The sequence below is a fragment of the Saccostrea cucullata genome, unplaced genomic scaffold (genome assembly GCF_032062105.1).
Source record: "Saccostrea cucullata isolate Sc308-1 unplaced genomic scaffold, CSIRO_AGI_Scuc_v1 ctg1069, whole genome shotgun sequence".
Lineage (NCBI taxonomy): Eukaryota > Metazoa > Mollusca > Bivalvia > Ostreida > Ostreidae > Saccostrea > Saccostrea cuccullata.
Genome location: NW_026924431.1, coordinates 135,374 through 153,085, shown reverse-complemented (window position 1 = coordinate 153,085; position 17,712 = coordinate 135,374). Strand labels below are relative to the sequence as shown.

Genomic DNA, 17,712 nt, shown 5'->3' with positions numbered 1-17,712 from the left:
AAAATTTTTCTAATTATATAGGTTAGAGCATTCTTCAAAACAGCAGCATGAAATATGTGAATTTGTCATTCTTGACAGACTCAGGCTTTGAAGACGTCCAAGATTAGCACTGAGATCCTGAAATCCTGGATCATTGTTACTTACCTATCTTACAGTGGGGTCCAGAAAATCCGCGGGGACAGATACATTCATAGCTCCCGGGCAGGTTGATACACGACCCTCCGTTCTCACAGGGCCTCTCCATACACTCATCCACATCTATAAATAGAAAACATTACACAGGAGTGGATCATGGATGGGTAGTGGTGGAGTTCCATTCATGAATAAATTCATGAATAGTCTAAATGGAAAAGCTGGTACATGTATTTATGAATTTTCATGATTTTTTTTTTTTTTGTTTGTTTTTTTGTCAATGATGTCATTATCTATATAAGAAACACAAATGTAATTCATTTTCTTACCTATTCTGCATCGAGGACCTGTCCACCCTTTGGGACATTTACAAATATAAGACCCCAGTGTATTGGTACACACTCCCTTATTTTCACAAGGGAAGCTGGGACATTCATTTGTATCTGAAATTAAAAAATATATATATTATGCAATAACTGATTAACCAGCATAAAAGAGTACAGCTTTTGACATACTAAAGTAAACTCAGCCTAAAATTTAAAATAATGAGGTTGATTAATAATTTTATTAAATGAATCTTCAAACAAAATGAAAATAGAATGTCACCTCTTTCACAGATGTTTCCTTCCCATCCTGCTGTGCACTGACAGACAAACGAACCAGGTGTATTCAGACAAGTTCCGTTGTTCAAACATGGATTCGTAATACACTCATCGACATCTAAAGAGATGTCAACAAGATACTGTGAAATCACATACTGTATACAGGTTATTTTCGCCCCGTGTTATTTTCGCCCTTCTCAACCTGTGAACAATTTTGCCCCATTTAAAATTCGCACAGTCATAGTTCTGTTTAAGAAATTATGCTGTGTAATTGAATTTTTTTGTGAGTTAAGGTAATACTATGGGTTTGTTGAGTAGTAATATAATAACATGAAAAATTACATTTTTTTGGTGAATTAGTGTCTCTCTCATTAAAGAATGTAAAAATAATTTTTTTTTATAAAAATGTTTGGGTTTTTTTGTAAAAATTCTCAACTAGAAAACTGACCAGTCAGCAAGGGCCCCGCCATGGGGTAGAATTAATAGGGTGCAGCTTACGGAATGATTAAAAAATGTATGAAGAATAAGCAACAGCAACTGTATTCTTAAAATTTCAAGATTATTCCTGAATATTCAAAAACCTGAAAATAATATCCTTGTAGTTACATTTGGCAGTAAAGAACAACTTAACATTGAATGTATATTTAAACAATTATGAAGCTTGTGTTATATAAAATGCCAGCCTTCAATGAATGCAAATATCTTGAAGGTTTTACCTTAACTTCAAACAAACAGCAGTTGCAGACAAAGGTTTTCATTAATCTTAAAGTGACAGATAAAGAAAAGCCTAAAATTTTCTGCAGCAGGCTAAATTAATCCCAAGGGATTAATTTACATTCTCATCCTTTTCTTCTTAAGTTACAAAAGAACTTTTTCAGTATTAATGTTAGAATGGGGTTTTTATACAACTATCCTAAAAATTAATAATATTCTTGAATTAACATAAAGTAAAAAAAGTAAATCAAAAAATCTTCTTTAATCTATTTCTTGTTATTAGAATTCAATGAAATCATAACTATTAAACAAAAATAAGTTATAAAAATTTATATTTAAATCCACAATTCAGAGTGTTCATAGCATTCCAAATAGACTTAACTTCAAAACAAACTTCATTTGCAGACAGAGGTGGTAATTCATCTCAATTTGAAAAATTGCTCTGGATTTTCTTCAAGGAAGGTAATTAATCCCAAGGGACTCATAGCAGCATTCAGTTTACAATGGGAACATCTTCAGCAGTTATCTCTCTTTGCCAATGCTTTCGTATATAAAGTTAAGGAATCTTTAAAAACCAGGGGACATAATCCAAACTTAGCATCAAAATGTGTATTTCTGCCTACTGAACTACCATACCAAATTTGTACTTGATTGGGAAACCATAAAAAAAGTTGCCCATTCATTCTTATGCATAGTTAAGGAATCTACCCCACCACCCCAGCTCCAAACCAGAAGACATAGAGAACCAAACTTAGTATCAAAATATGTATTTCTGCCTACTGTACCATACCAAATTTGAACTTGATTGGGCAACCACAAAAAAAGTTATTAGAAAAAAACAGAAAATTTGTGGTCGGAAGAACACACTCATCAAAGTCTGAAAACACAATGATTAACACCTGCAAATCCTTGCAGGGCCCTAAATAGGGAATCAAGTAAATTAATCTTAATGCTTATTTATCAACCAGAGGGGATAAAAATAAACTGAAAATGAGACTGACCTATTTGACATTCAGGACCGCTCCAACTTGGTGGACAGGTGCACTCGTACCGACCAATACTGTTCGAGCATATCCCGTTATTTAAACACGGGGCACTTTGACACCAATCATCTAAAATAGCAATAAATATTCCATATTACTTTACATTAATAAAAAAAAAGCTTTGCATAATGTAAAGGCAATCCATAATTTATTAAGTAACATAACTGTTAGCTTTACAGAAAGTATCTGGTTTCCTGATTATTCAAACCTATAAACTACTGTAACAGCTTTCATGTATAATTATCATTTTACTTTTCTGTATAAGGTAAACCAAGAATAAAGACCTAATAATCTAACAACTTTCAAAGACCTAATAATCTCATAACTTTTAAAGATCTAATAACCTAATAACTTATAAAGACCTAATAACCTACCGGTAATAACTTTTACAGATAAAATATTTCAGCAATGCCTACCGACAATTTCACAGTGAATTCCAGACCATCCATTGATACAGATACACTGGTAGCTGCCTGGCGTGTTTAAACACGAAGCACCGTTCCTACAGGGGTCATTAACACACTCATCAGAGTCTGAAAACACAATAGAACATTCATAATATTATTCTGAAGTAAAATTTTACCCAATATAAAATGCGTCGACTGATAATCAAACTATGTGCCAAAGTATACTCTAGAAGTAAGCTGAGTAAGGATGCATTTATCTCTTGTATTCAATCAATGAATTATCTGAAATAAAACACCTGACTATGACAATTGTTGAATAAAACTTTGTGAATAGAAGAAAAGGTAAAATGTTATGTACAGTGTATGTCAATTGAGGGAAAAAATGAGATACCCTTTCCACAGAGGGGTCCAGTCCATCCCGGGGGACAGCTACAGTAGAAGGAGCCAAAGGTCTCCATACAGGTGGCTCCGTTCATACAAGGATTATTGGTACACTCAAACTCATCTACAACAGTCACAAAATATCTCAGTTTACAGCAGCATAGCCATTGTAAATTATAAAATTTTGACACCTACATTCTGGATTTTGAAAGGTATATATAAAATGTATTTTAAAAAATGTACATTTTAGGAATGATAAAATTTTAAACAGAATATTTCTTTCTTACAAAAATTTAAACATGACATTTTAGGAATTTTTCAATCACAATTAGCATTATAATGAGAAAAAGAATTATTAAAATGTCGCATGTCATATTTTTTTCAATACATGTATTTTTAATTGTGGTCAACTGAATGGTAGCCATACCTCCTTCACAGTGCTTGCCCCTGAATCCAGGTAAACATTCACACCTGTAGCCCCCGTCCATCTCAATACAGGTGGAGTTATGTTTACAGGGCTTCAGAAGGCTACACTCAGGTATGTCAAGGTCACACTGAACGCCCGTCCACCCTGGGTTACAGATACACCGGTAGGAACCCATCGTGTCTATACAGTCTCCGTGTCCCGAGCAGGGCAAGTTCATCGTAAAACATTCATCGATATCTGTAAAATAAATAATCTCAGATGTATTCAATTTTCAAGGTCTACATTAAATGGTGATATATGGTATTCAAAATAAATATTTTTCATCACTAGAACTGTTTTAAATTTCTGAGTATAATGACTGGTTCCACATAATTCTCAAACTAATAAAACAAAAAGTTCCCCAACCAAAAAGAAGTTACTTTTTAACACTTCTCTGTTCATGTTACATGTACGGGTAAATGGAATAAATTGTGAGTCTATACATTTTCTAACGCTGGACTTACTAATATCACAGTTTTGTCCCGTATATCCAGGAGGACATTCACACTTGTAGGATCCCTCCAGCTCGATACAGCCCAGCGAGTTCTTACAGGGATTGGTCTGACATTCCTTCACGTCTAGAAATCACAAGTACACATAAGGTTATAGTACTGTATATCACTTAATTTTCATGACACATCTGGATAATACAAGTTCCACTGCATATAATTAAAAAGAGAGGCAGAAGATTAATGAAGAAAAAGAATTCTAAAACATTGAAATTTAAGATACTTAATAATCATCCTGGTAAATAATGCAAATACAATGGAATACATTTCTAAGTCTACATACATGTATGTGTCTTCTACTTGACAAATGTTATTACAATTCAGAAAGGTTAGGAGAGAGTGTTAATTACCTAGAGTACAGTTATCCCCGGTCCACCCCGGGGGACAGGTACAGATGTATCCCCCCATGAGATTACGACAGGTTCCTCCGTTAGAACAAACATTGTACTCCAGGCATTCATGTATATCTGGATAAAAAAAGACATGGAGGATTTATTGATCAGCCGTAAGGATAAAAGTATTACATCTGAAAACAAGAGGCCCACGGGCCTTATAGGTCACCTGAGTATTGTGTAACAACTTTCAAACAATTAAATTTGGTTCGTGTTTTAAACCAGAGGCCATGAAATTCACAATTTTGAAAGAGACACCATTGCTTATCATAATTAAAAATACTCTACTTACTCAATACCCAGAGGTAGATCAGAGGTACAAAGAGAAAATGTTCTTCCACTTTATAACCAGTTGTGCACCTCACCCAAAAAGAACCACTGACCTTGGGGCCACATATTTCAAAATTTTGCAAATTTTATCATAAAATGGTTGATTAATACCAAAGAGCAGGTTTCAAAGCATTAATTTATTTTCAGATTATGTAGCCCCTCCCCCCCCCCCCTCGGGACATAAAAAAAAAAACAATTTTGCTAGATGCACCTTTCTTCATCATAAATATATATACTTGGATCATTGGCATAAAATTCACAATTATGGAAAAGGCACTCTTACTTTTCATAACTATATGCTTAGTTAGTTTATTTAATACCCAGAAGCAGATATTAAGAAGATTTTCAAAGAATAAATGCATTTTCACTATATAATCTATAGAGCCCCGCCCTAACACCAGAACCCCTGACCCTGGGGCCATAAGATTCACAAATCTGGAAGAGGCACTCTTGCTCATCATAACTATGTACTTAATTAGTTTATTTAATACCCAAAAGCAGAGAAGAAGATTTTCAAAGAATAAATGCATTTTCACTATATAATTCATAGAGCCCCGCCCTAACACAAGAACCCCTGACCCTGGGGCCATAAAATTCACAAATCTGGAAGAGGCACTCTTGCTCATCATAACTATGTGCTTAGTTAGTTTATTTAATACCCAGAAGCAGAGAAGAAGATTTTCAAAGAATAAATGCATTTTCACTATATAATCTATAGAGCCCCTCCCTAACACCAGAACCCCTGACCCTGGGGCCATAAAATTCACAAATCTGGAAGAGGCACTCTTGCTCATCATAACTATGTACTTAGTTAGTTTATTTAATACCCAGAATCAGAGAAGAAGATTTTCAAAGAATAAATGCATTTTCACTATATAATCTATAGTGCCCCGCCCTAACACAAGAACCCCTGACCCTGGGGCCATAAAATTCACAAATTTGGAAGAGGCACTCTTGCTCATCATAACTATGTACTTAGTTAGTTTATTTAATACCCAGAAGCAGAGAAGAAGATTTTCAAAGAAAAAATGCATTTTCACTATATAATCTATAGAGCCCCGCCCTAACACCAGAACCCCTGACCCTGGGGCCATAAAATTCACAAATCTGAAAGAGGCACTCTTGCTCATCATAACTATGTACTTAGTTAGTTTATTTAATACCCAGAAGCAGAGAAGAAGATTTTCAAAGAAAAAATGCATTTTTACTACATAATCTATAGAGCCCCGCCCTAACACCAGAACCCCTGACCCTGGGGCCATAAAATTCACAAATCTGGAAGAGGCACACTCTTGCTCATCATAACTATGTACTTAGTTAGTTTATTTAATACCCAGAAGCAGAGAAGAAGATTTTTAAAGAATAAATGCATTTTCACTATATAATCTATAGAGCCCCGCCCTAACACCAGAACCCCTGACCCTGGGGCCATAAAATTCACAAATCTGGAAAAGGCACTCTTGCTCATCATAACTATGTACTTAGTTATTTTATTTAATACCCAGAAGCAGAGAAGAAGATTTTCAAAGAATAAATGCATTTTCACTATATAATCTATAGAGCCCTGCCCTAACACCAGAACCCCTGACCCTGGGGCCATAAAATTCACAAATCTGGAAGAGGCACTCTTGCTCATCATAACTATGTACTTGGTTATTTTATTTAATACCCAGAATCAGAGAAGAAGATTTTCAAAGAATAAATGCATTTTTACTATATAATCTATAGAGCCCCGCCCTAACACCAGAACCCCTGACCCTGGGGCCATGAATTTCACAATTTTGGTAGAGGACTCAATGCTTATTACATTCATGCTAACAGTTTGCCTGCTCGATGTCCATGAGTAAAGAAGAAGATTTTTAAAGATTGCAATAATTTTAGTGGTTTTGGCCCCACCCCTCAGGCCCCAGGGGGGCGGGGACCATGAAATTCACAATTTTTGTTCCCCTTCACCCATAGATACTGTATACCAAATTTGGTTGAAATTGGTTCAGTGGTTTCAGAGAAGAAGCTGAAAATGTTCAAATGTTAACACACGACACACGACACACGACGCACGACGCACGACGCACGACGACGGACGAAAACGGATAGCAATAGGTCACCTGAGTTACTCAGGTGACCTAAAAATGCATTTGATAGTATATTTGAATGGACTTTTGTATGTCGTCCTTATTTTTGTGAAATTTGGCAAATCTGTTTTTACAGGGGAGGCATAATTTTGCCCAACATTTGAATATTGTTTTACATATGAATCTTCATACAAATATTTCATAAGAATTAATAAATTTTTGCGAGCATGCAGTCTTGTGTAATTATTAAAGAAACAAACAATAATTTCAAAAAGTTCTCTGGGAAATGAACTTAGTTGGTCATGTGATCAAATCCTGTGAAGCCCGAATCAAAATTGATTTAGAGTAATAAAAATATTTCTGCACTTCTTGATTTATGTACCTCTTTCACAGTATTTTCCAGTCCATCCCGTTGGACACAGACAGCGATAAGACCCAGGGGTGTTTAGACAGGTGCCCTCGTGTTGACAAATATTGTTTTTACATTCATCAATATCTAAAAAAAAAAATAAATAAATAACTTTGACAAGTACACTCCATTATGTCTTTAATAAAAAAATAATACTCTTGAAAACTTTTGCGATACAGTTGAACTTTGTTATTTCAATCCAACACTGATATCTCAAATAACATTGATACCTCAAAGTGATTTGGAAATCCATAACCTTCAATTTCTAAGAATTTTACACTACATATCTTGAGTACTCTGGCATCTCAAAAGTTTTTTTTTTCCTGGTCCAATTGAGTTTAGTTAACTGGGTTTAATTGTATTTTATTAGTTCAATGGTTGCTTTCAGACAAGATTACAGACTACTTACCAGTCTCACATAGGGTTCCTGTCCAGCCAGGAGCACAGCTACAGTAGAAAGAGCCAGGTCTGTTGAAGCAGGTGCCTCCATTCTGGCAAATATTGGCCTGTAAACACTCATCAATGTCTAAAGGAACAAAAAATATAATCATTTAAGTTACAAACATGAGCAAATATATTCCAAGATATTTTCATTTAAAAAAAATACCAAAATGTACATATATTAACAAAGATATAGAGGGAAATGGACACAACAGATAATGGTATAGAAAAAAATTCATTAAACTATTTCATTTTTTTGGGAGAACAAACACTTCTGCCTGTATACCTACCATGTTCACAGTTTTTGCCTGTTCTTCCCTCCACACACATACAGAAGTAGGAGCCTGGAGTGTCTACACAGGTACCCCCGTACAGACAAATGTTCTGGATGTCACACTCATTCTTATCTGAAATGCACCATTCATGTCTCCTTACAACAATTCCATTTATATTGTACATAACATACACTGCATATTACATTTAAGTGATTTCAACATTATTAATTTTCATATCCAGAAAAGTGCTTAAATGGGTCTACCATTTCAAACAAAATTTTCATTATAATTGAAGTTGTTGAACTCCTTACTGATTTCGCAGTGGACGCCTTCCCAGCCTGCGTCACATTTACAGTAGTAGCTCCCAATGGTGTCCACACAAGTTCCACCATTCATACACATGTTCATGTTACATTCATTGATGTCTATAAAACAAAACATCATGTGCAGACTATAGTAGTTTACATTAGGAAGGCAAGGAAAAGGGAAATAAAAGTTTATGAGGGTTTACAACCATTATTTTCTAGATGTATGATCTGAAATGACTTTGAAATTTAGTTTTTCTCTCTGTATTGAAATAAGCAGCCCTATATTTTCATTTTAAATGATTTTTGTCACAACTCAAGATTTCATCCACATAAACTGACAGAAACTGACACATGATGACCGACACTTACTGACTTCACAGTTTTGACCGGAGTAGCCAGGAGGACACACACAGTTATACCAGCCTGATATAGACTTCAGACAGGTGCCGCCGTGTTGACAAGGGTACCGCATACAGTGGTCAATTTCTGTTTTAAAAAATTCAGGTAATTATGACAAATTCATATAAATCTGTGAATATTTTCTATTAATGGTAAATAATATTTTCACTAGAAAATGTTTATTATTTACAAATATTCAAAATGTTTCCATAAAAATGCAAAATAATCAGAAAACTACCATACTTTTAATCTGAAATTGATTTTTATCAAATTTTAATTCTCCATACTCCTCAGCCCCCTCCCCCCAAAAACCATATTGAATTTCACTGTAATTGCCAATCCTGCTCACCAAATGAAGGACCCGTTGGCAGAGTGGGTGTGGCAGTATGTATGGGGTGGTAGGTATGCTCCATCTCGTGGGTCCAGTTTACTGGTTTCATCTGAATGACACAGGTTCCTGTCTCCAAAAACAGCTTCCCGAGATCTACGTAAGTTTTACTGCCAATCTTCTTGTTTGCAGATTTACTTTCCAGAATGTTAACAGCATTGCTTTGAAGGCCATTTGTCATTGTATGGGCAAAATAAAGTCCAAACTGAACTTTCCTTGGTGTTACATATCTAAAGAAAAAAATACAAGAGATTACAATACGAGAAATATGTTTCCTACCTTTAAATGCTGAAAAGTGAAAATTTTCTGGAATTATTGCAATCAAATGGCTTACTTGAAGTCCTTAATATAACATTCCAAAAAGTGTGGATGCAAAACACTGTCTGTATAGCTTTTTCTCACCTAGAAAAAAAAATCAAAATTTAAAATACCAGTACATACAAATAACATTTATTAATTTTGCATTGAGGAATTTGTCTATTTTAGTTATACCATAAAAATGCTTTTCAATGAGAGAATTTTTCAAAGTGTAGGTATAATTGAGTACTTACATCTTTACAGAATAGGTCCTGCTGTTGTTTAAACAGGTAGTTAGTTCTGTCGGAGAACTCTATGGGGATGCTCTGGTTGTACAGATCACATGTAAACCTCACCTCAGTGGCAGCTGTTAAGTATAAACTCAATTCTTTACTTATAAAGTAAAACACTCTTATAACAAAGTGCCAGGGACGCACGGTTTTGTTTTATTATAAACATAATTCATTTATATCTTTAAGTTCACAATATATTTTCGAGCCAATGAGAATGAAAATGGCTTCCCTGTAAGCTTCAATCTGTTATAAGTTTCTGAACACAGATTATACACATACATGTATTTTGTTTTGCCATTTCCACCAAAAATATGACAATTTATTTTAAATCATCGTAAAATTAAAACTTTTGAAATTTTATTCAGTTACAAAATAGCTGCTTAACTGTATTATAAAATTTTAACAATACACATAATGAAACTGTAAAATGTTCTGAACAATACATAATAAACCAAAATAAAATTCTTACAATACATTATTTTGCTGGGTGCCTGTGTGCTGGGGAAGTCCAGTGTGCCAGTGTGGGCGACATCGGTGGCTGTGTGTACGGTGTAGTTAGTGACCTTCATATCAATGTGGTACCGGTTCCAGATCAGACCCAGGTCCCCGACATCCACCACCTCGAATCCGTCCTTCAGGCGGTGGGGCGCCATGTCCTTCAGAACGTGGGTAATATTCTCCATCACGTAGGACCCAATAGGGGTGTTAAACAGGAGGTGGAACTTTACATTGGTTGGGAAATTCCTGTTTGATAATAAAAATATTTATCTGCATTTACATGTATATCAACACACAAAGCTGCCATAAAAGCAAAAGCCAGGAGAGTGCATTTTCCTACAAAAATATTTCCATTTCATAAGGCATAAATTTTCAGTGCTTATAGTTCAAAAGATTTGCAATTTAATACAATAAAAAGATTTAAATTTCTCTTAAAATTAACTGCAACTTACGTGAATTCGTCAATTTTACAGTCCTGTAAAAATTTGCCAACAGCTGTCCTCTCAACATATCGTTGAAGCTGAAAAACAATGTTCCAGGTAAAATTAAGCACACTATTGTACTATATAAATTCATATGTTGATTTATCTTGTTTGATCAAGATTTATCCACAGTACTAAGAATTACATTATTTCTGATATCTCATTGTTCAATACTCAGTTAGGCTAAACTTACATCATCACAGAAATGAGCCTGTAAACTTGCAAACTTTGGTGAATTTCTGTTGGCAAGATCAGAGGTGTACTGAAAGTCATAGAGCCCTGTGGTAATGTTAGCATAGGTCGCATCTGTAAAAGAAATAGCTTTATCTGTTAAATACTTGAAACCTAGAAAAAGCAATCTCAAAACCTGCACTTTTCTAAAATCATTTATTTATCTAAAATCTTTTCGAGTCAGACAACACTATGGATTTATTCATTGGACACTATTTTTTTTTATTTATCCTTCTTAATGGTTAGTATAAGAGTTATTTCCCGTTATCAAATTTATATTCTTCATTGACACCTATAAAACTTTAAAAAGCTTTCTAAATCTAATATTAAATGAAAAGTAAAAATCCATCAAATTAAATTATGTTTGTGTTGCTTCATCCATACATGACACAAATGATTAGAGGATATAACTAGAAAACTGACCAGTCAGCAAGGGCCCCACTGAGGGGTAGAAATGAAATCAATAAAAAAAATATATGAAGATTATAAGTAAGGCCATCCTTAAAAAACTGTTTGTTTGGAATTGCCGCCTGGAGGGTTTCAGACACAGGAGGGAGGGAGGGAAATTATTTTTTTTTTAATTGAAGATAAATTTAAATTTTTGATAAAAATCTCAAAACAAAAATACCTAATTTTACATAGATCTGACACCATATTTCAGTGTTTTGTATGGTGCGTGTGATACATGTAATGGGTAAAAAAAATGATTTAATAAAAAAAAAAATCTTCCTACTTTTGGTCAATAAAATTTTTTCAGGAGGGGGGCATTTCAATGAGGCGGGAGGCAATTCCAAACAAACTATAATTTTATTTTGGCCTAACAACTGTATTTTTAAAATTTCAAGATAATTCCTAAATGTCCAGTTGAAAAACCTGTAAATAGTAACCTTGTATTTGCATATAACAGGAAAACCTCATGTCTTATAAAAAAAATACATTAATGATTAAAAAAGATTTAAGGATATAATCATAATATAGGGTTGAAACTTGAAATCTAAAAGCCTTACCATATAAATTATAAACTGAACTGTTTTCAGCACTGACAGTGGGGTTATTATCTGATTGCCTGTTAAAATTAACAGCATTAAGGCAGAAAAAAAATAATTAAAAAAATAAAAATGAAATAGTAATAGTGAAAAAGGATATCTTGATACATATCTTGATTTTAGAATTCAATAAAATTATCATAAGTCATTGTGTACAGTATTTTAACCAAAATAAAGTATGAACATTATTTTAAATCTATATTTCAGATGTTGTTCACAAACACATTTGATGTAATAATTAATCCTAAAGGACAAATATTGCACAGCCTTCTAGAGAACTGTGCAGGGAACCAAACTTAGCATCAAAATATGTATTTCTGCCTACTGAACTACCATACCAAATTTGAACTTGATTGGGCAACCATAAAAAAAGTCATTAGAAAAAAACAGAAAATTTGTGGACGGAAGAATGACAGACAGAGTGATTACTATAGGGCACCAGCAAATCCTTGCGGGGCCCTAATTATAATATAGAACTGAAATCTAAAAGCCTTACCATATAAATTATAAACTGTAGAAGTGCCATGAATGTGTGATGGGAAAATTGTCAAGCCTGGCGTGTTGACAAACACATTTGATGTACATGTAAGCTTGGTCAGGGCCTGATGGTGACAGCCGTCTGTCAAATCCCGTCTTATCCAGAATGACGAGGTCGTGACCCACCAGGTACGTGTAGAGCTTGGTCAGGGCCTGTAGATCTGTCTGTACAAACTCCGGTGTCCGCGATTTGATCAGTCCTTTGAAGTGTTCTGGGGAGAACACAGAGGGATGTCGGAACCGAAGCTTGAACTTGGCCTTCGTGTATATATGTCCTGGATCTGGAGCCCTGTTAAATTCCAAAGTCATTTGTTTATAAAACTATTCTTACTTGCAATATGTTTTACTTTTATATTTCAAAATACAGTGTTTTTTAACTTAAAAGGTACTCACATGTAATCAAACATTTTGCAGTCAATAAAGAAATGTTTCAGTGAAGATGACATGTAAATTTTCTCAATCTGAAAAATTAAAACAATGGTATCATAATTACTGGTACATGTAATATTTAACAAACATGTTTCTAAGACATATCATATGCATTCAATGCATGATATAAGTATGTAATTGTTACATTTACTTACATCTTTACAGAATGCATGGGCATGTCTGTGAAACAGTGCAGAGTTTTCATCTTCTAATCGTGGATCATAAGTTAAATTGTACAGGTAAACTGTGATATCGGCTATGACGACTTGTTCCCCTGAAAAGACATTAGGAAAAAACAATCAAAATCAAATCTTGACAACGAAGCTGATTTTTTAAATAAGAATTTTAGAATATTAAAAGTTTTGTAATACGTTTATTGTAAACCAACTATTAATCACAACAAGTTTTACAACCAATTTGTAATATCTATCACTGACAACTTACTTTCTCGACCAAGAACATATTCTACATAAAATATATAATAAAACAATGTTTGCAAAAAGAAATATATGCGAGTAAAACAACATCACAAAAGTAGTCATTATTCCTTGTACAAAGGTAGGTTTACAGGACTACAGACCTGTGGGTGGGGGGATGGTCTTTGTGGGCTGAATGGTGGGCTCTCCCCCGAGGCTGAGGGTAATGTTGAGGACGTCTATCGAGGTCCCTCCCAGGGGCTCTATCAGGAGGTTCCCTATCATCCTCAGCTCCTTGTTCTCGGGGCCCAGGACCCTCTTGGCGTTGTCTATGATGATCTGTAATATGTCACTCCTCATGTTCTGGTAAGCTTTCCCTTTAAATCTCAAGTGGACAACTACATTTCTGGGGTCTTTTCTGTGTTGGAAAACAATAAACATTTTTTGCATTGTTCACAAATTACTTTTTTCAATTATTATGTACTTTAATAAATTCTGTAACATTAATCATGCTGTACATACCCAAAAGATTTTACTTGGCAGTCATAATATCTTTCCCTCAGTGGACTTAACCGAAAGATTTTGTCGAGCTGTAAACAGAATTAAAAGATTAAAGATTCCCGCTGCACATCTACTGTATATGCATGTTCATTTCTTTAAAAGAAAGACAGTTTATATATTAATTTCAATCCACACAATATTATATGCTTACATCTGTACAGAATGGGACAGCGTAGGAGTTGAAGGCCAGAGAGGTGTTGATTTTGAGATCACTGGTCCAGTCAGTTAGATTGTACACACTCACTGTTAAATTGGTCAGAGTGGCATCTGGAAACAAATAGAATAAAAATTATACACAATGTGGAAAAAAGTCCATGATACAGAATATTTGTCCATTAAAATCCTGCTCTTTTACAAAACTTTTTTTCCTTCCCATTCAAAGTAAATAAATTTTCAGCTCTAAATCTGAATTAATGCAAGGATAAAAGTAAATCTCTTTGCATGTGTAACTTAAATTTATAATATACAAACATCTAACATTATTCTCTTCATTACTATCAGAATTTACCTATGATATCAATATGTGGACTCCTAGTTGGTAGTACTGGAGGTTTAAGTATTTTATCGATATCAATGACAAAGTCCCCGAACTTGAAGTATCTGAGCCCATCCTTGTCCTCGTAGCCCGCGTGGGCTCTCAGTATCTTCTCTATCTCCTCTCTAGTGATCTGGCTATTAAACACCAGGTCAAAGAAAACCTTGGCTCTCTTCCCCTTGCTGGACCTACAAGTACATGTAATCTTATATTTTTGGACTTTTAAGTACATGTACATATACATATATATTTCTTAAATGCACAACATTGGTCTCTGTTGGTTCATAACCTTCTTTACATATAAAAATATATTTCATACAAGCATATATTTCAAACAAGCATATATTGAAAACCAACTATTACTTGAGAAAATTTTAAAATATTATAATTTTCTCAAGGTTAAAAAAAGTTTTGTGTCATTTTTGCAAGTGAGGAAGAGGGCAAGCAATCAAATAAAGATGCAAAATAACAGAAAATGGTCAAATGAAGTGAAACTCTGTCAAATTCATATTTTTTATTTAATTATTCTCACAAATATTTGCCACTGCTTGCACAGGAATTAATTAAGATTTTGTTTACAGTAACTGATGTTGGTATCATAACACAGTGTACAGAAAATGGTCAAATGAAGTGATGCTCTGTTAAATTAATATTTTTTTATCAGTCTTTTGCAATGAATGCACTAAATATTCAAATAAAATTCAGTCTCTTTTTTAACAGTATGTATAAATTATAAAAATTTTACATGTGTCTATATAATTCAAGATGTATACATGTACATGTATATGAATTTTAAATTTCAAAATTATTTTCAAGAAATATATGTGGGTCAAGGCTCTTCATTTACATATAGCCTTGAATTTTATTTAAGTTTATGCAAGCGGCATTAAATCTTCTCCTTTATCATTCCATGTCCAGTGGACAGGCAGTTTTTATGACCCACTGAATTACAACAAATGTGGACGGAAGGAGAGGTGAAAATTTGAATATTATTGCTATAAATAACATGATTCATCCCCAGAAAAAAAAAAACACAAGCTCTCCCTCACACAAGGAGATAAAAATAGAAAATCTTTCAGTTTTGTACTGTTAATTCTAACACCTGATCAGAGAAAATTTCCATCCTTGTAAAATCTTACACCTGACAGGGATTTGATCAGAGAAAATGTCCATGTTTGTTGAACAGAGAAATCAGACTCTCAACACATTGCTTGTCAGCCCATTTCATGCTTGACTTTGATACCAGTATATGTACATGTATGTATCACCAAAGTTCAAAGATGTGAAAACATGTCACTATGCAATCACTCCTACATCTGTTAATTTCACTTGCAAGAAAACCTTTAATAGAGTTATTTTTCATCAAACTGTGGCTCAAACTTTAAAAAAAAAAAGACACTATTTCTAAATTTTTGTAATCAAGAAAAAACAAGTACTGTCTAAAAGAGCAGTGGCTTTAAAATTGGATTGAATTGATAAACAAAATTATCCATATTTGTCAATATAACGAATATCATAATAAGTAAACAAAATTTAATTTTAAAAATATCAAAGTAAAAGATTTGGCCAGATTTAAATACTAATTAATCAAAAAATTACAATATTTACTTACACTAGTCCACTAGAGCACTTGCACATGATGGGCGAAGTTTCTGTCTGTCTGAAAGAAAAATATGAACCATGCTATGAAAACAATCATGGAAACAATCATGTGGGATACCCACTCCACATCCATACCCCCCTCCCCACCCACTCCTTCAATTTTCCAACAAACAAAAAAAGAAAGAAAAGAATATGTTGATCAAATTGAATTTTAAATTATTTTTTTATGCAAAAAAAAAAAATCAACATTAATACCAAGAAATAAGACATTATAAACCTGATAAAGAAAAATGAAGTTTGTATTCTAGTATGCAAGATAAGATATGAGTTTACATTCAGCAATCTGTGTGTGATGTCTAAGCTACAACTTAGATATTTAACCTCTTTATTCAGGAATCTGGGTGTTCATCAGATGTATCTTGCTATGTACATGTACTTATTAATTATGTTTATGCTTACTTGATCTGCCTGACAGCACATTCTTTATATTTGCCAGCCAGTGGACTGTCTTTCAGGTACTTGTCAATCTAAACACATAAAGAACTCATAAAAACTCAAAATACACAAGTTAATTTAATATGACACGGTGTACTGATGCAACAGGTACACCGGACCTACTACAGATATTTTACATTATTCTCTTCGTGCTAAACCTCATAAATATGGTTAAACAGGGTTTTTTTTTTCTTCAAATAACAAAAGAATGCTCTCTTTCCTAAAATTGACGTGGGTTTCAAAAGTTTTTATGACAATGAACATCATGAATATTAAGAGCAAATGAACCATTCCTTCCTAATAGGGAATTTCAGTTAAATACTAATGAACTGCCAGGGATGTTTTGAGTAATTTTGATTTGTTATAAATGTACATGTAATTCATTAAATCGGACGTTTATGATATATTTAAAAGTTACAGGGAATCAAAATCACTTTGCTATAAGCTACATTTATATACAATGTAATCATTTTTGTTGTGACCCTGTTCTACTGTACATTTTAACAAAAGATAGAGATTTTAAAAAAGAAGAATTTCCACCAAATTAAGTGTTTCACAACAGTAAAAGCTTCAAACAAATCACAGCAAAAGAAAGAAAGTTTACAAAGGAAACATATTCATTTTATCAGAATTATCACCCTTAGCAGGGGGATCTTTTCTCCTTATTTAAAGGATTCAGGTTCCTTTCATTTTTTTGTAATTTCCTTCCCTTTTGTAATTTCTAGTTAAGTGACACATTGGTAATGATGATGAGTCTATCCATTGCCTTTTAATTTCTGGGGAAGTGTAGAATTGTGTGCATGAAGGATTTTTTAAGTAACAGATTTAATTGTGCAGAATTGTTCGTGTAACATGATCGTTTGTGTAAGTTGTCAACAATAACATTGCAGCCACTGTAATGCTGAGTTGCCTACCTCTGTACAGAGGGGTAGGGCCAGAGCCTGTGCCTCTGCTGATGAGACATTCCTCATGGCCTCGTTGTACTGTCTGTTGAGGATAGGCATGTTCATCCTGGCCTTGTA

General features: G+C 33.8%; 1 protein-coding gene across 1 annotated transcript in view; it reads right to left on the bottom strand.

Annotated features, from left to right (window-relative positions):
* The window catches only part of LOC134266417 (fibrillin-1-like), a 47,824-nt gene extending 30,112 nt beyond the window's left edge, over nucleotides 1–17,712 (bottom strand). Inside the window, 32 exon segments of the mRNA XM_062748662.1 lie at nucleotides 145–258; nucleotides 462–575; nucleotides 739–852; nucleotides 2,450–2,560; nucleotides 2,908–3,024; nucleotides 3,290–3,403; nucleotides 3,707–3,943; nucleotides 4,210–4,323; nucleotides 4,605–4,721; nucleotides 7,431–7,544; nucleotides 7,867–7,983; nucleotides 8,189–8,305; nucleotides 8,485–8,598; nucleotides 8,851–8,967; nucleotides 9,230–9,498; nucleotides 9,603–9,670; nucleotides 9,820–9,932; nucleotides 10,328–10,602; nucleotides 10,809–10,876; nucleotides 11,032–11,144; nucleotides 12,612–12,698; nucleotides 12,701–12,736; nucleotides 12,739–12,941; nucleotides 13,046–13,113; nucleotides 13,237–13,355; nucleotides 13,662–13,915; nucleotides 14,020–14,087; nucleotides 14,210–14,325; nucleotides 14,567–14,781; nucleotides 16,206–16,253; nucleotides 16,655–16,722; nucleotides 17,605–17,712. Of these exon segments, the coding sequence (XP_062604646.1) occupies nucleotides 145–258; nucleotides 462–575; nucleotides 739–852; nucleotides 2,450–2,560; nucleotides 2,908–3,024; nucleotides 3,290–3,403; nucleotides 3,707–3,943; nucleotides 4,210–4,323; nucleotides 4,605–4,721; nucleotides 7,431–7,544; nucleotides 7,867–7,983; nucleotides 8,189–8,305; nucleotides 8,485–8,598; nucleotides 8,851–8,967; nucleotides 9,230–9,498; nucleotides 9,603–9,670; nucleotides 9,820–9,932; nucleotides 10,328–10,602; nucleotides 10,809–10,876; nucleotides 11,032–11,144; nucleotides 12,612–12,698; nucleotides 12,701–12,736; nucleotides 12,739–12,941; nucleotides 13,046–13,113; nucleotides 13,237–13,355; nucleotides 13,662–13,915; nucleotides 14,020–14,087; nucleotides 14,210–14,325; nucleotides 14,567–14,781; nucleotides 16,206–16,253; nucleotides 16,655–16,722; nucleotides 17,605–17,700 (4,015 nt within the window). The 5' untranslated portion in view covers nucleotides 17,701–17,712.